Source organism: Rhinopithecus roxellana, chromosome 9 (assembly GCF_007565055.1).
Source record: "Rhinopithecus roxellana isolate Shanxi Qingling chromosome 9, ASM756505v1, whole genome shotgun sequence".
Classification (NCBI taxonomy): domain Eukaryota; kingdom Metazoa; phylum Chordata; class Mammalia; order Primates; family Cercopithecidae; genus Rhinopithecus; species Rhinopithecus roxellana.
The window spans coordinates 141,215,944-141,239,386 of record NC_044557.1 but is presented as its reverse complement, the minus strand read 5'-3'; the positions used below and the strand labels follow the sequence as shown (position 1 = coordinate 141,239,386).

The 23,443-nt window shown below is 38.4% G+C and overlaps 2 protein-coding genes across 2 annotated transcripts in view; one reads left to right on the top strand and one right to left on the bottom strand.

The window, feature by feature from the left end:
• The window catches only part of ZDHHC2 (zinc finger DHHC-type palmitoyltransferase 2), a 69,826-nt gene that overhangs the window by 24,323 nt on the left and 22,060 nt on the right, over positions 1–23,443 (bottom strand). Inside the window, exons 2-6 of the mRNA XM_010374469.2 lie at positions 17,817–17,843; positions 15,394–15,488; positions 6,266–6,386; positions 4,594–4,663; positions 3,508–3,540 (exon numbers count right to left, since the gene is read on the bottom strand). Of these exons, the coding sequence (XP_010372771.1) occupies positions 3,508–3,540; positions 4,594–4,663; positions 6,266–6,386; positions 15,394–15,488; positions 17,817–17,843 (346 nt within the window). The remainder of the gene's footprint in view (positions 1–3,507; positions 3,541–4,593; positions 4,664–6,265; positions 6,387–15,393; positions 15,489–17,816; positions 17,844–23,443) is intronic.
• LOC104671069 (ubiquitin-conjugating enzyme E2 C) lies at positions 16,061–16,850 on the top strand. Its single transcript, XM_010374468.2, has one exon. The coding sequence runs from the start codon at positions 16,109–16,111 to the stop codon at positions 16,646–16,648; it is 540 nt and encodes a 179-aa protein (XP_010372770.1). The 5' UTR covers positions 16,061–16,108; the 3' UTR covers positions 16,649–16,850.

Genomic DNA, 23,443 nt, shown 5'->3' with positions numbered 1-23,443 from the left:
AAAAAAAAAAAAAAGATAAAATAAAATGAGACAAATAATTTCTACTTCTTTCTGTCACTGTTTAAAGTATTACAGATTATACATATGGCCTCTAGAACATAATTGGCACTCAATAAATTGAAGCTCAAATAATTTGTTTTTGTGTTACTTAACCTTTGGCAAGCATTATTAATATGATATAAATAATTAACTAAAATTACACTAAAGGAAAAAATACTTTGATAGAAAATCCAATAAAGCAAATACTATGGAATCTGTTTTAGTTAAAACACAAGTATGAGATTGATCCCTGGAATTCTGGTGGGTAATTTTCAGTGGCCAGAGCAGAGACTGAGAAATCATTGCAAAATGGAGATGTATTATTGATCTAATGTGTCAAATGTTCAAAGCTGACAGATATTAAGGTCAAAAGACCTGTTTAAAACACCTGTATAAAAAGGCTGCCCCGGCCGGGCGTGGTGGATCACGCCTGTAATCCCAGCACTTTGTGAGGCCGAGGCGGGCAGATCACGAGGTCAGGAGATCAAGACCACCCTGGCCAACACAGTGAAACCCAAAAACACAAAACAAAACAGCCAGGCGTGGTGGTGGACGCCTGTAGTCCCAGCTAGTTGGAGGCTGAGGCAGAAGAATGGCGTGAACTCAGGAGGCGGAGCTTGCAGTGAGCCAAGATCATGCCACTGCGCTCCAGCCTGAGCGACACAGTAAGACTCCGTCTCAAAAAAAAAAAAAAAAAAAAAAGAAAGGCTACGCCTGGGTCTGAAAACATCCTAAAAGTACTATAAGTGACTGTCATTAGACGAATACAATCACATAAAGCATGTAGAAAAAGATTTTTTATGTATTCATATAGAAATATTTCCAGAATATATTAAGTGAAGAAAATAAAAAGAAACAGATTCAATCAATAATGTAGTCACTTGTACTAAAAAAAAAAAAAAAAAAAAAAGAGGGGGTTGGTAGGCTACGCACACATACATTGAAATCTGAAAAGTGCCATGACATTAACGACCCTGGTTCTCTGTGTGTAGTGGAAGAAGGTGGGAGAGGGACTGGAAAGAACATGGCCACCTGTTTTATTTTTGAATTTGGAACCAAAAGCATGTTATTAGCTATAGACTTTTATACTTAAAATTTTAATTTGAAATTTTAAAATTACATACAATGGCTGCTCCACTCAGCTGGCACCAAGTGAGTATTAGGCCCTTGGCAGCAAATCCTTCACAAGTCAACATGGCTGCTGCTTTCTGCAAGGGAGTACCCAGAGCTACAACCGTGGCGGGGACAGTGGATGCAGCAAGGGAAGTGATGGGGAAAGGGACGACGATATGGGGTTAAAAGGTACGGCAGTCAGTCCATTCACCTTCCCACACTGCCAGCTAAGGGTGGAGCAACAGCAGGTGGTGTGCAGTATGCCACGTGAACCTATTTTTAAAAACACTAGGGTCTCATTTCTGTTGTTCTCCTTCACTTATTTAACAGGACCTGTGAAACTGGAAAGGCTATCAAATTGTAAGTTTCTCATGAGGCCAAATTAACTGTTCATTTAGCAAGATTACTGTAACGGTAAATTATTATTTTCTCTTTTTGTAATTTTATGAGTACAGCATGGGCATGGGAAGCTTTACAGGTATGTACTGACCTAAGTTTTTCCCGCCTCTCCATTCCTTGTCATCACAATCCCTTATAAAGGTAAGAAACATCAAAATCAACGCTATGCCTCTGATGACTACCACTCTGCTGAATATATCTGGAGTATACAGTTATCCAGAAAGGAGGGTGCTTAATACGGGTTTACCCCAAAGCAGACCCTGAGACCAGAACTTGGATACAGTTCATTTGAGACAGGAAGGATAAAGCATTTTTTACTGGCCAGGCTGTCACTGGTTGAGGGTTGCTCCTAGAGGTATGAACCCAGGTAGAAGAGACCCCTCAGGCAGAGAAGAAAAGAAACACAGGTGCCTGAATGGGGAGCTGCCAGCAGGTACGGGAGCTGTTCACCACAGATGCCATGAACTCAACAGGTGAGTCATGGGGATACAGGTGCGGCATTGACAGCAACTGCAGGGGAAGTCAACAAATGAATGTAAGGAGAATGAAGAAGACGTTGGCCGGGCATGGTGGCTCGTGCCTGTAATCCCAGCACTTTGGGAAGCCAAGGTGGGCGGATCATAAGGTCAAGAGTTCGAGACTAGCCTGGCCAATATGGTGAAACCATCTCTACCAAAAATACAAAAATTAGCCAGGGGAGGTGGTGGGCGCCTGTAATCTGGCTACTCGGGAGGCTGAGGCAGGAGAATCGCTTGAACCTAGGAGGCGGAGGTTGCAGTGAACCGAGATCGCGCCACTGCACTCTGGCCTGGGCGACAGAGCGAGACTCTGTATTTAAAAAAAAAGAAGAAGAAGAAGAAGAAGAAGAATGCGTCTAATTAAAGACATGGTGGGAGGGGGAACACTTGTTGGAAGAAAAAAAAAAAAACAGAAAAGTGGGCGGGGGGGCGGGTGCAAAAGAATGAATGCAAGTATCAGTTAGTGGGGTTTATTTATTATAAATAAACAAAGTGGGGTTATTAATTGAGACCTGTAAGAAGAATGCCATTCTCGTATAGATTGACTAGCCTGAACACTTTAAAGGAGAAAATTGACTTGGAGAAAACAAAGAGGTACAATGGTGAAAGATACAGGATACCATAATCCCTACATTCCCCTGGGAATCTTTCCTGCTGCTAAGAGAACTGTTCCCTACATATATTTCACCCTATACCTACTGTGGACTTGTGGGCATGTCTACCTTTCTGCAGAGCCATCCCTGAAAGAAGGCTTGAAGAGTAAGTATTACTCATGCCCAAATCCAACCTGGCCAGCAACCTGGGCATGACTATCAAAGACATGTGTACACTGAGATAAAAAATTACAGGAAAAGGAAGGAAAATTAACCTTACTAATCAGATCTTTCAAATAATCCTCTATTAAATTACCTAATTTCATGACTGAGAAATATTAGCAAATATTAATGAATTCTATGTGGAAAATCTTGTTTAAATGTATGTGTGCATTTGTATATCTGTGTAGTTGGTATTCTACTCCTTAATGTCAAGTTTTGTGTAAAATAAATTGTTAAAAAGCTTTAGATGACTTAATTCTTTATAAAAACCTTCCAGTGAGGTACTATGTATAATTTACATGTACATCTTTGTGTATATTTCTGTGGAGTATTCTGGAATCTCTATGTTTATGCACATGCATACAAAGAAAATCCTTTGTTCTGAGCTAACACGTGATATTAACTTTTATATTGTTAACCTACTGGTTTTAAAAGTATTTCATGGAAACTGCCCTAAATAAAGGCTCTTTTAAGCTAATCAAAAAAATATCAGAAACTAAATCTGAAAGCTCCTGCTATGTCAACTCCAGTAATATTTCATTTGTGAAAAGATTTACATGGGTGATTCAATTTATTAACATTTATAAGGGACACAAACTTGTTTAAATATACAGTCAACTCACCATGGGCAATGATGATCCATCTTCAAAATACATCTAAAAAACAAAGCAAAACACAAAATCCAATACCCTATGAAATTTTAATCATATTACATCATAAAAATATAAATTATGGTTAGTTCAAAGAGCTGTGGCAAGCAAAATATTGCAAAATTATTTACTTATCTAAAAATTGGATAATAGCAGAAGTTCTCATCTAAAATAAACACTATAGCCAATTCTTATAATAAGGTAACTTGAATTTGAAATATACATGCTTAAGATGCAAAGCAACTCATTTTCTAAAAACAATATAATGTATTAATATACAACTATCTTTTTTTTTTTTTTTTTTTTTTTTTTTTTGAGACGGAGTCTTGCTCTGTCGCCCGGGCTGGAGTGCAGTGGCCGGATCTCAGCTCACTGCAAGCTCCGCCTCCCGGGTTTATGCCATTCTCCTGCCTCAGCCTCCGGAGTAGCTGGGACTACAGGCGCCCGCCACCTCGCCCGGCTATTTTTTTGTATTTTTAGTAGAGACGGGGTTTCACCGTGTTAGCCAGGATGGTCTCGATCTCCTGACCTCGTGATCCGCCCGTCTCGGCCTCCCAAAGTGCTGGGATTACAGGCTTGAGCCACCGCGCCCGGCCAATATACAACTATCTTATGCTAAAGAAAGAACAAAACTGCAACGGATTTACAGAAAGTCTGGATAAAACTTCTCCTTCAATATCAATCCTGACGCCAAGTCATACTGTTCTTGGAGTATATTAAATATATAACAATGTCTGACTGTCATGAAGTCAACTGAGTTATCTTTTCAAAAATGGAAAACACTCATAGAAGTATTTCCTAAATTGAACTAGCCAAGTCAGAACTGCTAAAAATCACATACTTCAGGGCACCGTGAATCTGAGGGCACACTGACACTTGACTGTGGCCTCAGGCCTCACTGGCACGAATGCCAGTGGGTTATCCCAACTGTATTTCCGAAATCAAGGGCTGAGAAGCAAGAATATGGAGAAGATAATCAGGAAAACAGTGAGAAAAGAAACATAATGAAGAAAAAGACCACCAGCATGTAGATATTTTAGAAGTTAAAGGTTCTCTTACTTATCACAGACGGAGCAGTGATGGCAGCGATCTGGTTTTATAAGTTGGCATCTGTCACAGTATCGGATGGCTAGGGACAAAAAGCTCCACTTACTCTCAGAGTTAACACTGAATTGAATATACAATTAAATGGCTTTTATCATCTCTTCAAATTTAAATTTTAAAAAGCATATACAATTTAAATCTGGTAAAAAATAAGATATCTGATGGTGTTTAAACACAAAAATGGAATGACTTGCCTACAGCCACAGTTCTCTGGAGGTTTAACAAGAACAGAGAATCTCCTAAGGAAATTTTTCTGATGTTTTTTCAATTATCAGTAGTTATAGTAAGTGAGTCAGAAACAAATATAAGTAATATAAAAATCTTTTTTTTTTTGAGATGGAGTCTCACTGTCGCCCATGCTGGAGTGTAGCGGTGTCATCTCAGCTCACTGCAGCCTCCGCCTCCTGGGTTCAAGCAATTCTCCCACCTCAGCCTCCTGAGCTGAGTAGCTGGGACTACAGGTGTGCACCACCATGCCCAAGCTAATTTTTTTGTATTTTTAGTAGAGATGGGGTTTCACCATGTTGGTCAGGCTGGTCTTGAACTCCTGACCTCAGGTGATCCACCTGCCTCAGCCTCCCAAAGTGCTGGGATTACAGGTGTATGAGTCACCACACACAGTCACAAATCTTAATGAGTTTTTCTTTCATTCTTTCTTTCTTTTATACATTTTTTATTTATTTTATTTTTTAGGGACAGGGTCTCACTCTGTCACCAGGCAGCAGTGCAGTGGTGCAATCACAGCTCATTGCAACTTCTAACTCCTGGGCTCAAGCAATCCTCCACCTCAGGCTCCGGAGTTGCTGGGATTATAGGCACAAGCCACTGTGTCTGTCCATTAATGAGATATTTTATATATTTTTTTCACAGTAAGTCTTTCAAACCAGTGTGTATTTTATACTTAGAGCACATCTCAATTTGAACTGGCCATATTTTAAGTGCTCAAAAGCCACATGGGGCTAGCAGCTACCATGATGGGCAGCACAGGTCTGAAGCCACAGAAGTTCTGGGCAAGTCTTGGTGGGTAAGCATCACTAGTCCATGGACTTCAGTTGTAAGACAATTGTTTAATTGGATAGTTGTCAAATTACCGTCAAGTATGTCCCAAGCAAGAGATTTATTAATTTATTGCATTAAGAAAATTTTAAAGAGAGATAAAAAATTATACCAATACCTAAATGAAATTTTACATCTTCTATATGACTGTTCTAAATTTATGAAAAAATACTTGTAAAAGTATTCATTTTATATTCATTACAGATACTGCTGCCTTAAATTAAATATGTATAGGAAAGTCTACAATTAAAACCTTAAACATGAGTACTACTATAAATCAAGATTTCAGCAGTTCTCACATCTTCACTGAGTCATAACTAAGTAGGCAGAACAGGATTAAAGTCAGCTCTGATTTCCTTGAGATATCTTTTTGCCACAGTGTTATTCAGGTTTCCATTCTGTTTTATGGAATCATGCAGGAAAGATTTAACAGCAGTGCAAGAAATAACACAGTATTCTGAAATGAGTGTTTTACCATTTCAAGTATATAAACACATTTTCTTACAGTCACCTTAATGATGTTATTTGCATACCATTATTGGTATGCAAAGCACCCATTATTGACATTTACCTCCAGACATGGTCCTGGTATAGATGGGAAGATCCTTGGCTGCTCGCCTAAGAACTTCCTGATGGGCTTCTCCTCTTGGCTCTCTCTCCAACAATTCTTTCTCTGCATAAGAGAGATGGAACTGTGGAATACATTTAAATTTTAATCAGTATTTTCAAAGAAATAACATATTGGTCTTCTGTACCATACCCGGAAAAGGGTATTTATAAAATATTAATGGTATATTGTACATTCAAAGAGACAGTAGAGTTTGAAATCTGGGCAAGTCTGTTCACCTTACAGGTCATTCACTTATGCATCTAGAAAAGGGTATACTAGTAATCATAACACCATTATGCCTACTTCCTCTGGTTTCTGTGTAACTCAAAAGGAACAGAGTACATAAAAATGCTTATAAACCGCAGAGTTCCAACAAAATATTAGTTATACTGGTAGATAAAATGGCCCCACGAATAAATAAAACTCAATGAAGAAATTTTTCGTTTCGATCATTAAGAACAAATGTAGAAAATCCATTAAGCATATTTTCTTATTTAAGTGAGTTTTAACTTAGTGGTAATCCTTACATGAAATCTCCCACAGCACTTCTAAAGGGTCTAATTATTTATTTTACTTCTTATACTGACAATTTGGTCCAGCTAATTTTAAAATATTTGAGAAAAATAAAATTTGGGCTCCTGTTTAATAATATACATATAAATATATATCTTACACACAGACACACACACACCTGTATAAATTTCTATAAATGTGCGTCAGGAGACATGTACAAGAAAAATCTCAGTATCACTGTTTGAAATATAAAAAAACTAAACACAAATGTCCATCAAAAGGATGATGGATAAACTGGGGTATGATATATCCAAATAATGGAATAGTACCAGCATTTAACAGTTAATAAACTGTAGTTGTGTATAGCAAAGCAAAGAACCTCAATATAATGAACAACATTAAACAATCTTCCAGAACATATATACAATGATTCCATTCATCTAATTTTAAAATCAGCAAGCTAAAGAACATATACATTGTTGTTTAGAGATACATATACATGTGATAAAACTATAAAGAGAAAGGAATAGAAAATGCAGGATAGTTGTTACGTTTTGAGGAATAAAGGGAAACAGCTGAGAGACACACAGCAGAGATGGAAAATGTGAACAGTGTTTGACATACCGGCTCAGTGACTGCTTACGTGTTTTCACTTGATTAATCTTTAAGAAGTGCATTATATATATGTTTTTGTATATATGCAGTAATATGCATAAAATATTTTACAATTTAAAAAACTTTTAAAAAGTGATATGTCAGTGAAATAATCTACTATAAAGACAGATGCACACGTATGTTTACTGCAGCACTATTCACAATAGCAAAGACTCGGAACCAACCCACAGGCCCATCAATAATAGACTGGATAAAGAATATGTGGCACATACATACCATGGAATACTATGCAGCCATAAAAAAGGATGAGTTAATGTCCTTTGCAGGGACATGGATGAAGCTGGAAACCATCATTTTCAGCAAACTAAGACAGGAACAGAAAACCAAACACCACATGTTCTCACTCGTAAGCGGGAGTTAACAATGAGAACACATGGACACAGGGAGGGGAACATCACACACCAGGGCCTGTCAGTGGGTGGGGGCCTAGGAGAGGGATAGAACTACGATAAATACCTAATGTAGACGATGGGTTGATGGGTGCAACAAACTACCATGGCACATGTATACCTATGTAACAAACCTCCATGTTCGGCACATGTACCCCAGAACTTAAAGAATAATAAAAAATATTAATAAGCCACTGATGGACTATTAAATTTAAAAAATGGGAACAGGTACACTCTGAATATCAAAATAAAACTAGAAAGGTTTTTGACTGCAGTACCTGTATCACTGATAGCAGCTCTGGACCCGCCCAGGGCCTGAGGAAACTCTCCACCCTGAAGGGAAGGACACAAGCCTAAATGCCACCTACTGACGGCAGAGCCCTTCAGCCTTGAGCGAACATAGATGGAGGAGCCAGGTAGTGCACACAGCGGGCCTTGGGTGAGACCCAATGCTATTCTGACTTTGGGTCTGACTGAGCACAGTCCCAGGGATGATGGCCACAGAGGTGCCATGTCACCCCTCCACCAGCTCCCGGCAGCTCAGCACAGAGAGAGTGAGGCTCTGTTTATTTAAAAGAATGTAAGGCAGAAGAACAAGAGTCTCCGCCTGGTAATCCAGAGAATTCTTCCAAATCTTCTCCAAGACCACCAAGCCAGTACACATCTACCAGTCTGTAAGAACCACAGTATTACTGGGACTGGGGTACCTCCTAATGCAGATACAGCTTAGATCACAACACCTAACCTGGAAAGCCTTCCCAAGGAGGAGAAATACTAAAATTTATATGGAATCACAAAAGACCCAGAACAGCCCAAACTATCCTCAGTAAAAAGAACAAAACTGGAAGATCACATTACCTGACTTCAAATTACACTACAGAGTTTAGTGTAGGGGAGTAACCTAAATAGCATGGTACTGGCATAAGACTAGCATTTGTACAGAGTAACCAAAATAGCATGGTATTGGCATACATAGACCAATGGAAAAAAAGAGAGAACCCAGAAACAAATTCACACATCTACAGTAAACTCATTTTCAACAAAGGTGCCAAGAACATACAAAAGGCAGTCTCCTCAATAAGCGCCGCTGGGGAAACTCGATCTCCACACGCAGAAGAATGAAATGAGAGCCATCTCTCTTGCCCTACACAAAAATCAAAATGGATTAAAGACTTAAATCTAAGACCTCAAATTATGCAACCAGTAAAAGAAAATATTGGGGAAACTCTCCAAAGCATTGGTGTGGGCAAGGATTTCTTGAGTCATATCCCACAAGCAAGGGCAACCAAAGCAAAAGTGGACAAATGGGATCGCATCAAGTTAAAAGGCTTTTGTACAGCAAAGGAAACAATCAACCAAGTGAAAAGACAACCCACAGAATGGGAGAAAATACTTGTCAACTCCCCATCTGATAAAGGATTAATATCCAGAATGTATAAGGAGCTCAAACAACCCTATAGGACAAAATCTAACAGCCCAATTTACAAATGAGCAAAAGATCTGAATAGACATTTCTCAAAAGAAGACACACAGAGGGCAAACAGGTAATATGAAAATATGCTCAACATCCATGGCCATCAGAGAAATGTAAATCAAAACTACAATGAGATATCGCACTCCAGTTAAAACAGCTTTTATCCAAAAGACAGGCAAAGGGGAGGTGCAACGGCTCATGCGTATAATCGCAGCACTTTGGGAGGCCAAGGCAGGAGGATCATTTGAGCCCAGGAGTTTGAGGCCAGCCTAGGCAACATACCAAAATCTCGTCTCTACAAAAAATAAATAAAAAAAAAATTAGATAGGCATGGTGATACATGCCTATAGTCACAGCTACTTAGGGGGCTGAGGCGGGACTATTGCTCGAACCCAGGAAGTCAAAGCTGCAGTGAGCTGTGATTGCAGCACTGCACTCCAGCCTGGACAACAGAGCAAGACCTTGTCTCAAAAAATAATAATAAAATAAAATAAAGGCAATAACAAACGCTGGTGAGGTAGTGGAGAAAAGGGAACCCTTGTATACTGTTGGCGGCAACGTAAATTAGAACTACAACAATGGGTTTCTCAAAAAGCCAAAAATAGAGCTACCATATGACCCAGCAATCCTACTGTTAGTATAAACCTAAAAGAAAGGAAACAAGTATGTTAAGAGACAATCTGCACACTCATGTTTATTGTAGCACTATTCCCAATAGCCAAGATTTGAAAGGAACCTCAGTGTCCATCAATGGATGAATGGATAATGAAAATGTGGTGTTTACTTACACAATGGAATATATTCAGTCACAAAAAAAGAATGACATCCCATCATTTGCAACAACATGAATGGAACTCGAGGTCATTATGTTAAGTAAAATAAGCAGGGCAGAGAAATACAAACTTAACATGTTCTCACTTATTTGTGGGAGCTAAAAATAAAAACAACTAAACTCACAGAGATACAGAATAAAAGGATGGCAACCAGAGGCTGGGAAGGGTAGTGAGGAACTGGGACAGAAGTGGAGATGGTTAATGGTACCAAAACCAAAAAAGTTAGAAAGAATGAATAAGGCTGGGCACAGTGGCTCACACCTGTAATCCCAGCACTCTGGGAGGTCGAGGCCAGCGGATCATTTGACGTCAGGAGTTCGAGACCAGCCTGGCCAACATGGCGAAATCCCATCTCTATTAAAAATACAAAAATTAGGGCCAGGCGCCATGGTTCACGTCAGTAATCCTAGCACTTTGGGAGGCCGAGGTGGGCAGATCACAAGGTCAGGAGTTTGAGACCAGCCTAGCCAACATGGTGAAACTTCGTCTCTACTAAAATACTAAATATAACAAAAATTAGCCAGGCGTGGTGGCACACACCTGTAATCCCAGCTACTCGGGAGGCTGAGGCAAGAGAATTGCTTGAAACCGGAAGGCGGAGGTTGCAGTGAGCTGAGATTGTGCCCCTGCACTCCAGCCTGGGTGACAGAGTGAAACTCCATCTCAAAAAAAAGAAAAGAAAAGAAAAAAAAGAATGAATAAGACCTCGTATTTGATAGCACAATAGGGTGGCTACAGTCAATAATAATTTAATTGTACTTTTTAAAATAACTGAGTAAAATGGGATTTGTTGTAACACAAAATATAAATGCTTGTGGTGATCGATACCCCATTTACCCTGATGTGATTATTACACACTGCATGCCTGTATCAAAATACCTCATGTAACCCATAAATATATATACCTATTAGGTACTCACGATTTTTTTTTTTAACTACAAAGAAATTTAGAATGTAAAGTGCTTGAATTGGTGTAATGGCTTGTTCTCTTTTTTTTCTTTTTGCCTAGTTTCTATTTTCACAATATAATTTAGTGCAGTTATATTACTTTTATATGGAGAACCCCTTACCAATGAAAAACTATTATCACTTTAACAATCTTGCTATGAAAAGGGCAAATTTTAATTCACATGTTCTAAGTTCAGGATCCTCATTTTACAAGTGAGAGGTCTCTAACAGCTGATCAATTAAAAGAATAGCCCAAGACCTTGCATTTTATAAAGGGAATATTCTAAGGTTCTTAACCACCAAACAAGGGCTCTTTCTTCCTAACAGTAGTCTCCAAACTCTTTTGATCATGTTCCCTTAACTGCAAAAAATTAAAAAATTACGTGAGATCACACTGCTAACAGATGAGTATTTATTGGTATATATTCTTTTTTTTCTTTTTCTTTTTTTTTTTTTTTTTTTTTTTTTGAGATGGAGTCTCGATCTGTCGCCCAGGCTGGAGTGCAATGGTGCGACCTCAGCTCACTGCAACCTCCTCCTCCCAGGTTCGTGTATTGGCATATACTTTATCAGCTACCATCTTGTGTACCTCATATACAAAACTTTAAAAATCAAAATATTAAATAATATGTACAAAAATTTTTGCTATATTTTCCCCCCTGCTGCAACTGAAGTTCTGGGCACTCCCACCCCATTGTGCTTACTCTCCATACTAGAGCATAGTGTAGTGAAAAGAAAGTGTCCCTAAGGGTTGAAAGGACTTTTGTTTGAAACTTAGCTCTCCCACACAGTAGCACTAGATACCTTAAGATAATTATTTCATGCTCAAAGCCAATGGCTCCATCTGTAAAATAGTAAAAAATAATATCTATCTCACACAGTTGTATGAACAAGGTATATCTTTTGTAGAAAAATCATGCAACAAAGCCTGATACTGTTATAATGTCACTGTCATCAATTTTGACTGCTCCTTCAATGCTGTGTTCTTTCTTGCGTGTTTCTGTTTCATTTCCTTTTGACACTCTGTCCAATCCACTATTTCAAACCTTCTCTACTCTCCCAACCCTTAATTAACCCACTTACCTCTTCATTGTTAGCCAATGACGTCATATATAATGTTAGAGAGAAGTTAGAAGTCACTTCAACTTCCTGCCAAAGCCATAAAAATAAACCTGCCTCTGTATGCATAACTTCTTCCCCACTTTCAGTCACTTAAAAAATATCTCCTGAGTACCTTCTACAGGTCAGACACTGCTTTAGGCCCCGGTGATGAAGCAGTGAACAAAGATAAATTTCACGCCCTCATGGAACTTACATTCTAGTGATGGTGTATTTTTAAAAGTATTCAACAAATAAATATGGAGCGTGTTGCATGATGGTAAATGGTATGGAGAAAAATCCAGGAAGGTAAGGTGCAGGGAATACCGGGGGTTGGGGGATTGCTATTCTATGCTGAGTCATCACAGATAGCCTCAATGATAAGGTATCATTTGTAAAAAGACATCAAAAAAGTGAGAGATTTGCCTTGTCTTTTGAAAGGATTACTTTGGCTACTGTGTTGAAAATACACAAGAGGAGGCCAAAAAACAAAAACAAAAACAAAAACCTGTTAAGAGGCTACTGCAAATGAATAAACAAGAGAAGACGGTGGCTTGGACCAGGGTGGGAGCAGGGAGTAGTGCGGGACACGAGTTCACACTGTGGCCATACTCTGAGGGTGACGGTATAGAATTTTCTGATTGACTAGATGTGGCGTCTGAGAGAAAAAACATAGCCAAGGGTGACACCAATGTTTCAGGCCTGAACAGAAGAGCGAAATCGTCATTACTGAGATAAGAAAACTTTAGGACTAGGAGAACTGGGAAATTAAACGAGAAATGAGAAGTTTGTTTTCAGTTTTGTTGACCCTGAAATTTCTATTAGATGTCAAAATAGGTAGCTGGAAATGTGTCAGGCGTTTATTAGCAAGCACCAGGCTAATATATTAATCTGAGAGCTGCAGTACTGGGGTGACACAGTAAGCCATAGAAATAAATGAAATCCACAAGGGAATAAATGCAGGTATATAAGAAAAGAGGTCCAGGGATTAAGCTCTGGAACACTCCCATGCTTTGGCAGTCTAGGAGCTGAAGAGGAACCAGCAAAGGAGACCAAGAAGGAGCTGCCAGTAGGAATGGAAAAATATATATATATTATTTCAGTGAGAAAGGGGTAAGAATACTTTGGAAAGGAAATAACGCCATGTTGTACACAGGAAACTATGTGCAGTTAAGAACTACTAGAGTAGAAAGTGGAAAGTCAGAAATTGAGACATGAGCTGCTATTGCTAGGCAGGAGCGACTGAGCCTTCCCCTGCGGGATATGTAGAATCGTAATAGACACAAGCAGTACAGGGAAGGCGGTACATCGGTTTTTAGGTGGACCACTCCAGCTTCAGGGTATTGTTTGAAGTTTTGCGGGGTTCTGGGGAGGAAAGGTAGGCAAGGCTGTAAACAGAAAACCTTAAGATAGTTTTCCAGTATGACCAGACAAACATGGCAAAAAGTAGATGACAGGCCATCAGGCACACAACTAAAATGAAAGAAACATAATTATCATTATAATATGCAAATACAGACTAAAATTATGGTATTCACAAACGATCTGCTTGTTTTAAAATAACCAAATTACCAGGAGAAGAATACAATGTCTCAGACAAGGGAGACGATGAAGACCCAGAATTAGAGCAGTGATAAACTGCCCATTAACTGACATAAGCAAGAGATGAGTCACAGTCTGGGGAAGGAGAAGGTGATGACTCCTGTTTTTGATGTTTTGTATTTGAGGTGTCAGTGGAATTATTAAGAAGCTATGCTTGGCAGGGGGATACATAAGTTTGAAATTTAAGGGGCAGTTTAGAACTCAAAATAGATTTGGGAGGTTGTATGTAAACTACCAGAGTGGATGAGATTACCTATGATAGAAGTCAGTATTTTTTTTCCAACCTACTACTAAGGACAGGATGAAGGTAAGAGAGATGATGGAAAAGAAGCAAATATGGTAGGAGGAAAGAAAAAAAACAGATTGGGAAAGAAAAAGAAGTGGAGAATAGAAGAAAAACAGGCGATAGACAGATAGACAGAGCATTCTAAGCCAGGCATACCATTAATTCCGTGCAAATATCTGTGGTTTTTACTATCCTCTCCCAAGCCAAATAGCTTATTTATTGGCTTTTTTTGACCAAAGTTTTATTTCAAACTGATTGCTTCAGGAAACTGTCTACAGTGATGCTTTTTTTTTTCTTTTTACCTTGGCTTACTAAAACTACACCGATACCACTATTAGCAAAGTATATTTTTATTCAACAATGTACTGGGCTATCTGTCAAGGATAGAAAAATTAGTGAGACACAATTCTTTGCCCCAAGAATGTTTAGCCAGGATGAATCATCCACAAACAGACAGAATGATCTTTTCAATATGTAAATTTGATCCATCACTCTACTTAAAACCCTCTGGAGCAGACATTGCCAGCTGTCTCTCAGTAACCATCTTTCTCTTCTTTCATGTTTAACATGGCCGTCGAGAAGAAAGTCTACAGTCCCATCTTCTGTGTGGGTAGATGTGGCCGTATAACTAACTTCTAAATGTAAGCGGAAATGACATCAGGAATGTCTAGAAAGTGTTCTTGAAGAGAAGGACATTTACTTCTCCTCTTTCCTACTTTCTTTAGTCTGCTGGCTACAATGTAGATGTGATGGTTGGAACTGCAGCATCCGTCTTAGACCAAGAGGGGACCTTGGAAATGGAGGCTACACGTGGCAGAGAAACAAGACAACCTGGAAGCTGTGGACTAGCTACGGACTTTTTGAATGCAGAGAAGACTAACTAAGCCATTATTTTGTTGTTATTGTTGTTTCTGGTGGCTAATAACCAACTAATACACCTTTAATATGATAATTATCACAGAATTATGTCTACCTTCCAGCTCTATTTTATTATCTATCTTTGTGTACCTATCCATCCATCCTGATGTACGACTGTAAAGCGGAAATGGAATTCATAACAGATTTAATACAGAAAATGCAGTGCTCATCTGGTGAAAAATAGTATTTCCAAGTGAAAATTCAAGTATTTATCAAGACATATTAATTTTTTAATCTAAAAAGTCACTACACTCAATAAGTTTGCAACATTAAAAATAAAATTCATTCTTCAATAATACATCAGTATTATTGATTTCTATCTTTAGAATAATTTTGTTAATATTTTAACTTACTTCTTTTGAAGGATTCATTGGTAATGTAAAGATAGTTTTCCAGTATGACCAGACAAACATTCCAAAAAGTAGATGATAGGCCATCAGGCACACAACTAAAATGAGAGAAACATAATTATCAGTATAATATGCAAATACATACCAAAATTATGGTATTCACAAACGATCTGCTTGTTTTAAAATAACCAAATTAACAATTATAATAAATTATGAAAGTTCCTTTACTTCATACTAGAATAAACACAACTCAACGATTTCCAAAGCCAAGAGTTTTTAAAAAAAATTCCTAAATGCATAATGAGATCTATGCCCATGAATAAAAGCCTCCCATCTGTAGACAGACCATCTATTGGCAAAATCACTGACAAGGACCTTTTCTAACTTGTAAAAATAAGGCAGTTATGCCTGCAACTTTAATTAGCAAACATTGCATTAAAAACAAGTGTTAAAACACTCAGGCTTTAAGAACTTCGCTTTAATGACATAGATAACTAAGGCAGTTCCTATTTGAGAAGCTGTTTGCTTATTCCCTTGGCTCTAGTCAAAGCTGGTGTAATGATAACATATTTAAACGGAGAACCTCTGGATAAAGAGATTTCCTTCAGTGGGAGTTCAAGCGTCTTATTTATTGTACGGGGCAATTGTTTTGAAAAAGTGTTCTGGGCAGTTGCAGTCGTGTTCTCCGAGTTCCTGTCTCTCTGCCAACGCCGCCCGGATGGCTTCCCAAAACCGCGACCCAGCAGCCACAAGCGTCACCGCCGCCCGTAAAGGAGCCGAGCCGAGCGGGGGCGCCGCCCGGGGTCCCGTGGGCAAAAGGCTACAGCAGGAGCTGATGACCCTCATGATGTCTGGCGATAAAGGGATTTCTGCCTTCCCTGAATCAGACAACCTTTTCAAATGGGTAGGGACCATCCATGGAGCAGCTGGAACAGTATATGAAGACCTGAGGTATAAGCTCTCACTAGAGTTCCCCAGTGGCTACCCTTACAATGCGCCCACGGTGAAATTCCTCACACCCTGCTACCACCCCAACGTGGACACCCAGGGTAACATATGCCTGGACATCCTGAAGGACAAGTGGTCTGCCCTATATGACGTCAGGACCATTCTGCTCTCCATCCAGAGCCTTCTAGGAGAACCCAACATTGATAGTCCCTTGAATACGCATGCTGCCGAGCTCTGGAAAAACCCCACAGCTTTTAAGAAGTACCTGCAAGAAACCTACTCAAAGCAGGTCACCAGCCAGGAGCCCTGACCCAGGCTGCCCAGCCTGTCCTTGTGTTGTCTTAATTTTTCCTTAGATGGTCTGTCCTTTTTGTGATTTCTGTATAGGACTCTGTATCTTGAGCTGTGGTATTATTTTTGTTTTGTTTTTGTCTTTTAAATTAAGCCTCGGTTGAACCCTTGTGATGTATATTAAATAAATGCATTTTGGTCCTTTTTTTAAAAAAAAAAAAAAAAAAAGAAAAAGTGTTCTGAATACTTTTTTCAGTAATGCATATAAACACATTCTGGGTGGTGTTAGAAAGTCTTCAAACACTATGCAAAATTTTCTTTTCTTTTCTGTCCTTCTTTTTTTTGAGACAGGGTCTCACTCTGTCGCCCAGGCTGGAGAGCAGTGGCTCACTGCCACCTCCGCCCCCTGGGGCTCAAGCAATCTTCCTACCTCAGCCTCCCGAGTGGCTGGGATTACAGGTATGCTCCATCACACCTGGCTACTTTTTGTATTTTTCTTTTTTTTTTTTTTTTAAAGTAGTGACAGGGTTTTACCATGTTGGCCAGGCTGGTCTTGAACTCCTGACCTCAAATGATCTGCCCACTTTGGCCTCTCAAAGTGTTGACATTACAGGCGTGAGCCACTGTGCCCAGCCCAAATTTTAAATATTAGTTTTGTATATGGTGATAATGATTCCTTCTGGGTAATACATTAATACACAATTCTGTAAGATATCACTGAACAAAATATGCTAATTTAAATATAGCATATTTGGCATTTTAAAACTTTAATAGCAATTTTTAATTTTTCTAAAGAATGTGATACTTATAGAATCATTAAAAATTTGAATTATTCAATAAGGCACTTAAATCAGTGTGAGATGACTAAAGCCCACGATATTTTTCATAAATTATGTAGGTGACTCAGTTACAAGTTAATAGTCCAAATTAGGAAAGGAAATTGTTGCTATCCCTATACCTCAAAGCCTTAAGAATCTCTGGCACAATGACAGCCATTTCAGGATAGAATTTGCCAAGTGTCTGACAGAATTCAATCTGCAAACTTCAGAGAAATGAGGTATCTTTAACCCTAGCTTGTCTTCACATTCTCAAAGAATAATTTATTAATCCCAACCAAATCTAAGTGAATACAATTGTTTTTTTCAAATTATTTAAAAAATCTATAACATTAATATAATCTAGCTTACCTTGTTCACCAGTGTTTTCCATGGACACTGGAAATAGAAAAAAAGGTAATAGGTTATATGAAGCTTATGGCAAACAGGGCTTGACACAGACATAAGGCATTTAACTAGCTTAATAATTTGGCTTCCCTTCAAACCAACATTCTCTAAACATTTACTCAATTTTATTTGGAGGAGAGGTGAGCACAGATTGGAGAGAGGGTGGAGGAAAAGGCTGGAGGCTGCAATCAGCCATACCTTCATTGCACACTTCAGCCCTGGCTCCTGTGCTGCGGAACAAAACTTGTCAAGGGTGACCCTTGGGAGTCTTATTTCTGTATCATTTGGTTGATTGGTTTTCCTTCCAACTACAGAGTTCAGATAAAAGCAGTGCTCTCCAGGTCATTACAGTTCCACAGGCATTTATTGCTCTTGATACATTGGCAACCACTTGGTGAGCTTTCCACAAAGAATAAAATGTTGTGTCCACAGCAGATACTCTTCTCCCCCCTAATTTCTAAAAGTACAAACGCTTATGCACAGTGACTTTATGTGCTCCCTATTGCACAATGAGAAGCCAGGCAGTGCTGGGAAACTGCCGTTCCTCAGGGGTTGTTGTAAATATTCCAAGCTAGCAGGTATTATGGATTAGGACAGGGGCCACAAGTGCTAAAGCAAGCTGCAACAAGAAGCTGTATTTAGTAATCGAGACATTTGTATGCCTTTTGTATTGTCTATTTGTTTTCCCATTTGGTCTCTCTCTTTGTACGAGAGTCTTTGGAAGTTTTGCCCTATCTCAGCTGTACCAAGTCTGACTCTGTATATTTTTGTCCTTATTCTGCTTTCAAAAGGGCACAGGATCTCAGGACTTGGTGCTGGAATGAAATGCCACTGCCTTCTGAAGCCTGGAACCAGAGGGTAGTGTGAGAAGTTTTTAAGATTGCACAGTCCAACCAATCTCCTGCCCAAGACAGCCACCGAATATAAGTTCAGGCATTTCTAGAGCTAGCAGGAGCCCGTAGTTTTTTGGAGGGCAGCCCGTTCCATTATTGGATTGCCCTAAGAATAAGAAAATTCATCCTTCCAGTGTGTTGAAATTTGCTGCTTTGTGACTTTTTCCTGCGATACCAAGGCTTCCAAACCATAGCAATAAGCAGAAAATCTAAGTGACAAATCTTCACATACTTGACGTTATTGTGTCCCCCTTAAATGTTCTAGTTTAAACCAACTAATATATGGTTTCCAGATCTCTTACCAACCTACATGTGGCATCTGTAAATGCTTCCTAGGTTCTCCACTCCCTTTAACATTTCTGATCTCCAGAATGAGACAGGCAGGTGTGGATGACCTTTGACTCACAAATGGCCTGTTCTACAAGTCCGCTTGTAAATCAGAGGCTAGTCAGAGTTTGCTTTCCCATGGAATCCCTGAAGTGGCTCAGCTGAGGGCACAGGAAAGACTTGAGGCAAGCCTGTTTTTAAATATCTGAATCTACCGCCGCAGTTCAGTTATGCATTTCCCTCTAGACACGGACTACCCTGTTTTCAAAAGCGCTCCAAAATTGACAACTCTTTTCTGGATCAAAATTTCCAATCCTTCAGGGGAGCTAATCTAAGGAAAGGAAAAGCAATTTGACTCCATTTGTGCATTTATATACGAACAACCCTTATTAACCATTCCAGAGGTGCTGGTGCTTTCATAAAATGTGTTTGCTACTCCATTGACTTGAGTTGAGAGAAGTGAAAACTGTAAAACAAAATGACATTTTAAAAAAGGTAAAGTTGGGGGCTGCGCACAGTGGCTCCCACCTGTAATCCCAGCATTTTGGGAGCATGTGGATCAACTGAGGTCAAGAGTTTGAGACCAGCCTGGCCAACATGGCAAAACCCCATCTCTACTAAAAATACAAAAAATGAGTCGGGTGTGGTGACATGCACCTGTAATCCCAGCTACTCAGAGGCTGAGGCAGGAGAATCGCTTGAACCTGGGAGGCGGAGGTTGCAGTGAGCCAACATTGCGCCACTGCACTCCAGTCTGGGCGACAGAGCGAGACTTCGTCTCGAAAATAAAACAGAAAAAAAGGTGTAGTTGGTATGAGTTGCTAATCTTTTTGACCTGGACCAATACTTTATTAGCTTGATATGCATTCAAAGACTTTGTTTTTAAAGTTTTTTTTGGTTGTTGTTTTTTGTTTTTTGTTTTTTTTTTGCCATTCACAGCTTGCTTTTCCCTAAATGTAATTCAAAATCCACAGAAGTTCTATTTTTAAAAAAGTACACAACTTACACATAAATACATGCTTATAGTAAATAATTCTGTAACATTTGTAGAATGGAATGGAACAGTTCAAAAGGCTGTATCCAATTACACTTTTGCCAAGCTTATGAGCCTGTTCAATTTCCTGTAAACATAAGCCTGCTTGATATTTGTCAACATCATAGGCCAAAATAAAAATCATTATTTTAGCGTTCATTACCATTATTATTAGTGCAGTTTGGCATGATTTTTAAAATATGATGACTGGGATTTCCTTTATCTTCTAAGTGAATGATGATTTTTCTGTTGGCTTACTTAGTTATTGAGCCTTTTACATATTCTGGACAGAAATCTCATATCTGTTATATATACTACAAATAAAGTTGTATATACCTATTTTAAATGATTTAATAAGTACTAGCAACATTTTTATAACTTTCCACTGATTAAGTAACATTATCAAAGTTTGCAAATTAACTTATTTCATTAACAGATATATGGACTATACAAGGTTTTGCTTTGTGATACTCAGGAAATGAATGTTCTCTCAACTATGTTTACTTAGTTAGTAAATTAGTGATTTACCTTATAATTTTCAGTTTAATGGCAGAATTGTGAAGTTCAAAGTTTCCTTTCTCACAATGTAAAAACACATAAAATACAAAGTTATTGTCAAATGCAAATATTTTTGTTCAAAAGTTACTGTTTAAGAAAAGATTGCTCAAATTTAGCCTCAAACACTTTTCTAATATATATGTATATAAAGATAATATATGAAAAATAGAGACCCATTTTTGAAACAATATAGATAGTAATCAAATACAATGTATTTATTTATAACAATACAAAAACTAAATAGCAATACTGAACATAACTGGGACAGGTCTTCAAAAATCACTATTGGTTTAAATGTGGATTTTGAGTTTTAATTCAGGATTATTTAATTTTCTTACTTCAGACAGAATTTCAGTTTGGTTAACAGTGATGCTGATCTCTATTCCCCAATTTTACCATGCAGAAATTTCAAGTGTTGCATAGCCTTCTTTATCCCATTTCCTTTAAACCACATATTGAGATAAATTAATAGTTATTTCAATTTTAGTCAACAGAAAAGTGAGGTTCACTCAGTTTTTACTAAAGCAAATGAGCTTTATTCTCAAAGTCACAATGAGTAGCCCATTAATTCTACCTTAGAAATTCTTTTATTTTCAATTTAAACATTTCCTGCATGTCACAAATATGTTACAACTTCGAGCTCTGCTGAATCATATTAAAATTAATTCCTCTTTGAAGCACACAGCATCTGCCCCATAAATGTAAGTAAGAGACTGACTTAGACAAACAGACCATGACAACTAATTTGAATCACATAAAAGTGATATATCAAAGTGGACACATGAAAAGTGTTCATTTTTTTTTTTCTGGTCATGAAAAACTCAAGAGAAAAGTTATGTCTATTACCATGTCAGCTTAGCACACTGTAGGACTCAACTCATAGTTGACAAAAGCGAAAGTAATCTCTTTGGTGAGATGAAGAAAATGCCTCTCTAAAGAGACAGAGAGGGAGAAGACAAAATAGTTCCTGTCCCTTTTAAAAGGAAAAGGTTGAGGGAGATACTCGCTTCAACTGGGCTTCAAGCAACTTTGAAAACAGAAAGGGTCTGTAACTTTACAGGGCTCCCTCCACCCCCACCTTGGTTTTGGTTCTTCCTCAGTACTGTACTTTCTTATAGCTGAATTTGTCAAAATGGAAAAGAGACTATTACTAAGCATAACAGCGCCAAAGAGCAACGGCTCGGGATAAAGAAGGCAAGGTCCAACCCTGCCTCTGCCACTTGCTTGCTCACACAAGCTATCCCACTTACTCCACTACAAAATGAGGGTGATCGCCACAGCAATAGCATTAGGGCTGCAGTGCGGATTCAAAGGGAAAATAAAAGAATGTACTTAACATAGTGCCTGGTGTATAGTAAGCCCCCATGAATGTACAATTATAATATATAATCTTTCATTTCGATAATATTAATGGTAATGTATAACATATAGGAAAGGGGGCTAAAAAATGAAGAAAAATTACAAAGAGAAAAGTAATATTCGTATAGGCTCCTGAAATAAATAAATGCAAAATGTTGAAAAAAAATAGACTTTGCAAGTGAACATAAGAGGTGAAAAATAATGTAAATCTGAATCATCTTATAAGTCAATTGCCTTTTTATATGGATGTGTCATTTCAGAAACTTGTTTAAACCAAAAAGGTGGTATTCATTCTTAACACAGAGTAATGATGAGACATTAAAACTTCGATCTTCATGTGTCAGTTAGTCCTTTTGAGAACTTAAATGTGAAAGAATCTATTTTGGATAGGCACTGTTTAACTTAATGGATAAAAACAATTACTTTTTAAAAAAATAAAAATAAAAACCTAAATCTTATATTCACCCCAAAGAAGTCAGGTGCAGTTTATTCCTGGGAATTAAGAGCATTGCTATCATTACACTAAAATATTTACCAACTCTACATCTGTGGATAGTATCATTCACACCATCTAAACACACACAATCATAACACTGTGAATCACAATTTCAATTTTAATTTCAAACACTTATTTGCCTGATTTTATCTTGGATTAGCCTAACTTCTTTTTGGTCCATGTCCTACAACGATAATATTTTGCTTTAGCAATTTCTAATCTTCCAATATACCTCCAGAACTTCAAGTTCCTCTGTGATTAATTGTGGTTGCAGCACTTTCTTGGCCCTGATGGTATATAAGAAGAGAGAAAGTGAAAAAGGTAAATTACTACTGTAGTTACCAATAATGTTCCTGTTTGCCCAAAGTAAAATTGTGGCCTTCAGGAATTACATTTTGGGCTGGGCAGCCCATACATGTACTCCCAGTACTTCGGGAGGCCAAAGTGGGAGGCTCACTTAAGGCCAAGAGTTGGAGATCAGCCTGGACATTGAGACTGTGTCTTTACAAAAAAAAAAAAATTTTTTTAATTTGCTGGGTGTGGTGGCACTGCTTGTGGTCCCAGCTACTTGGGAGACTGGGGCAGGAGAACTGATTGAGCCCAGTAGTTCAAGGCTGCAGTAAGCTATGATCACATCACTGCATTCCAGCCTGTGCAATAGAGCGAGAGCCTGTCTCTCAAAACAAAAAAGAAGAAGAAATAAAGAAAAGAAAAGAAAGGAAAGGAAAAGAAAGGAAAAGAAAAGAAAAGAAAAGAAAAGAAAAGAAAAGAAAAGAAAAGAAAAGAACTTCATCTTAAAATGTAGAACCATCATCGATACCACACAGCTTGTAGTTTGGGTCACCAGTTGTATTCTCTGGCTGCGCTTTATGCTTACCTCCTCCACCGCCACTAATCATCCCTACAAGAAACAGAGGACAGCCAG

Coding starts and splice junctions, on each gene's coding strand:
- LOC104671069 (XM_010374468.2), top strand. CDS start 16,109: ATGGCTTCCCAAAACCGCGACCCAGCAGCCACAAGCGTCACCGCCGCC.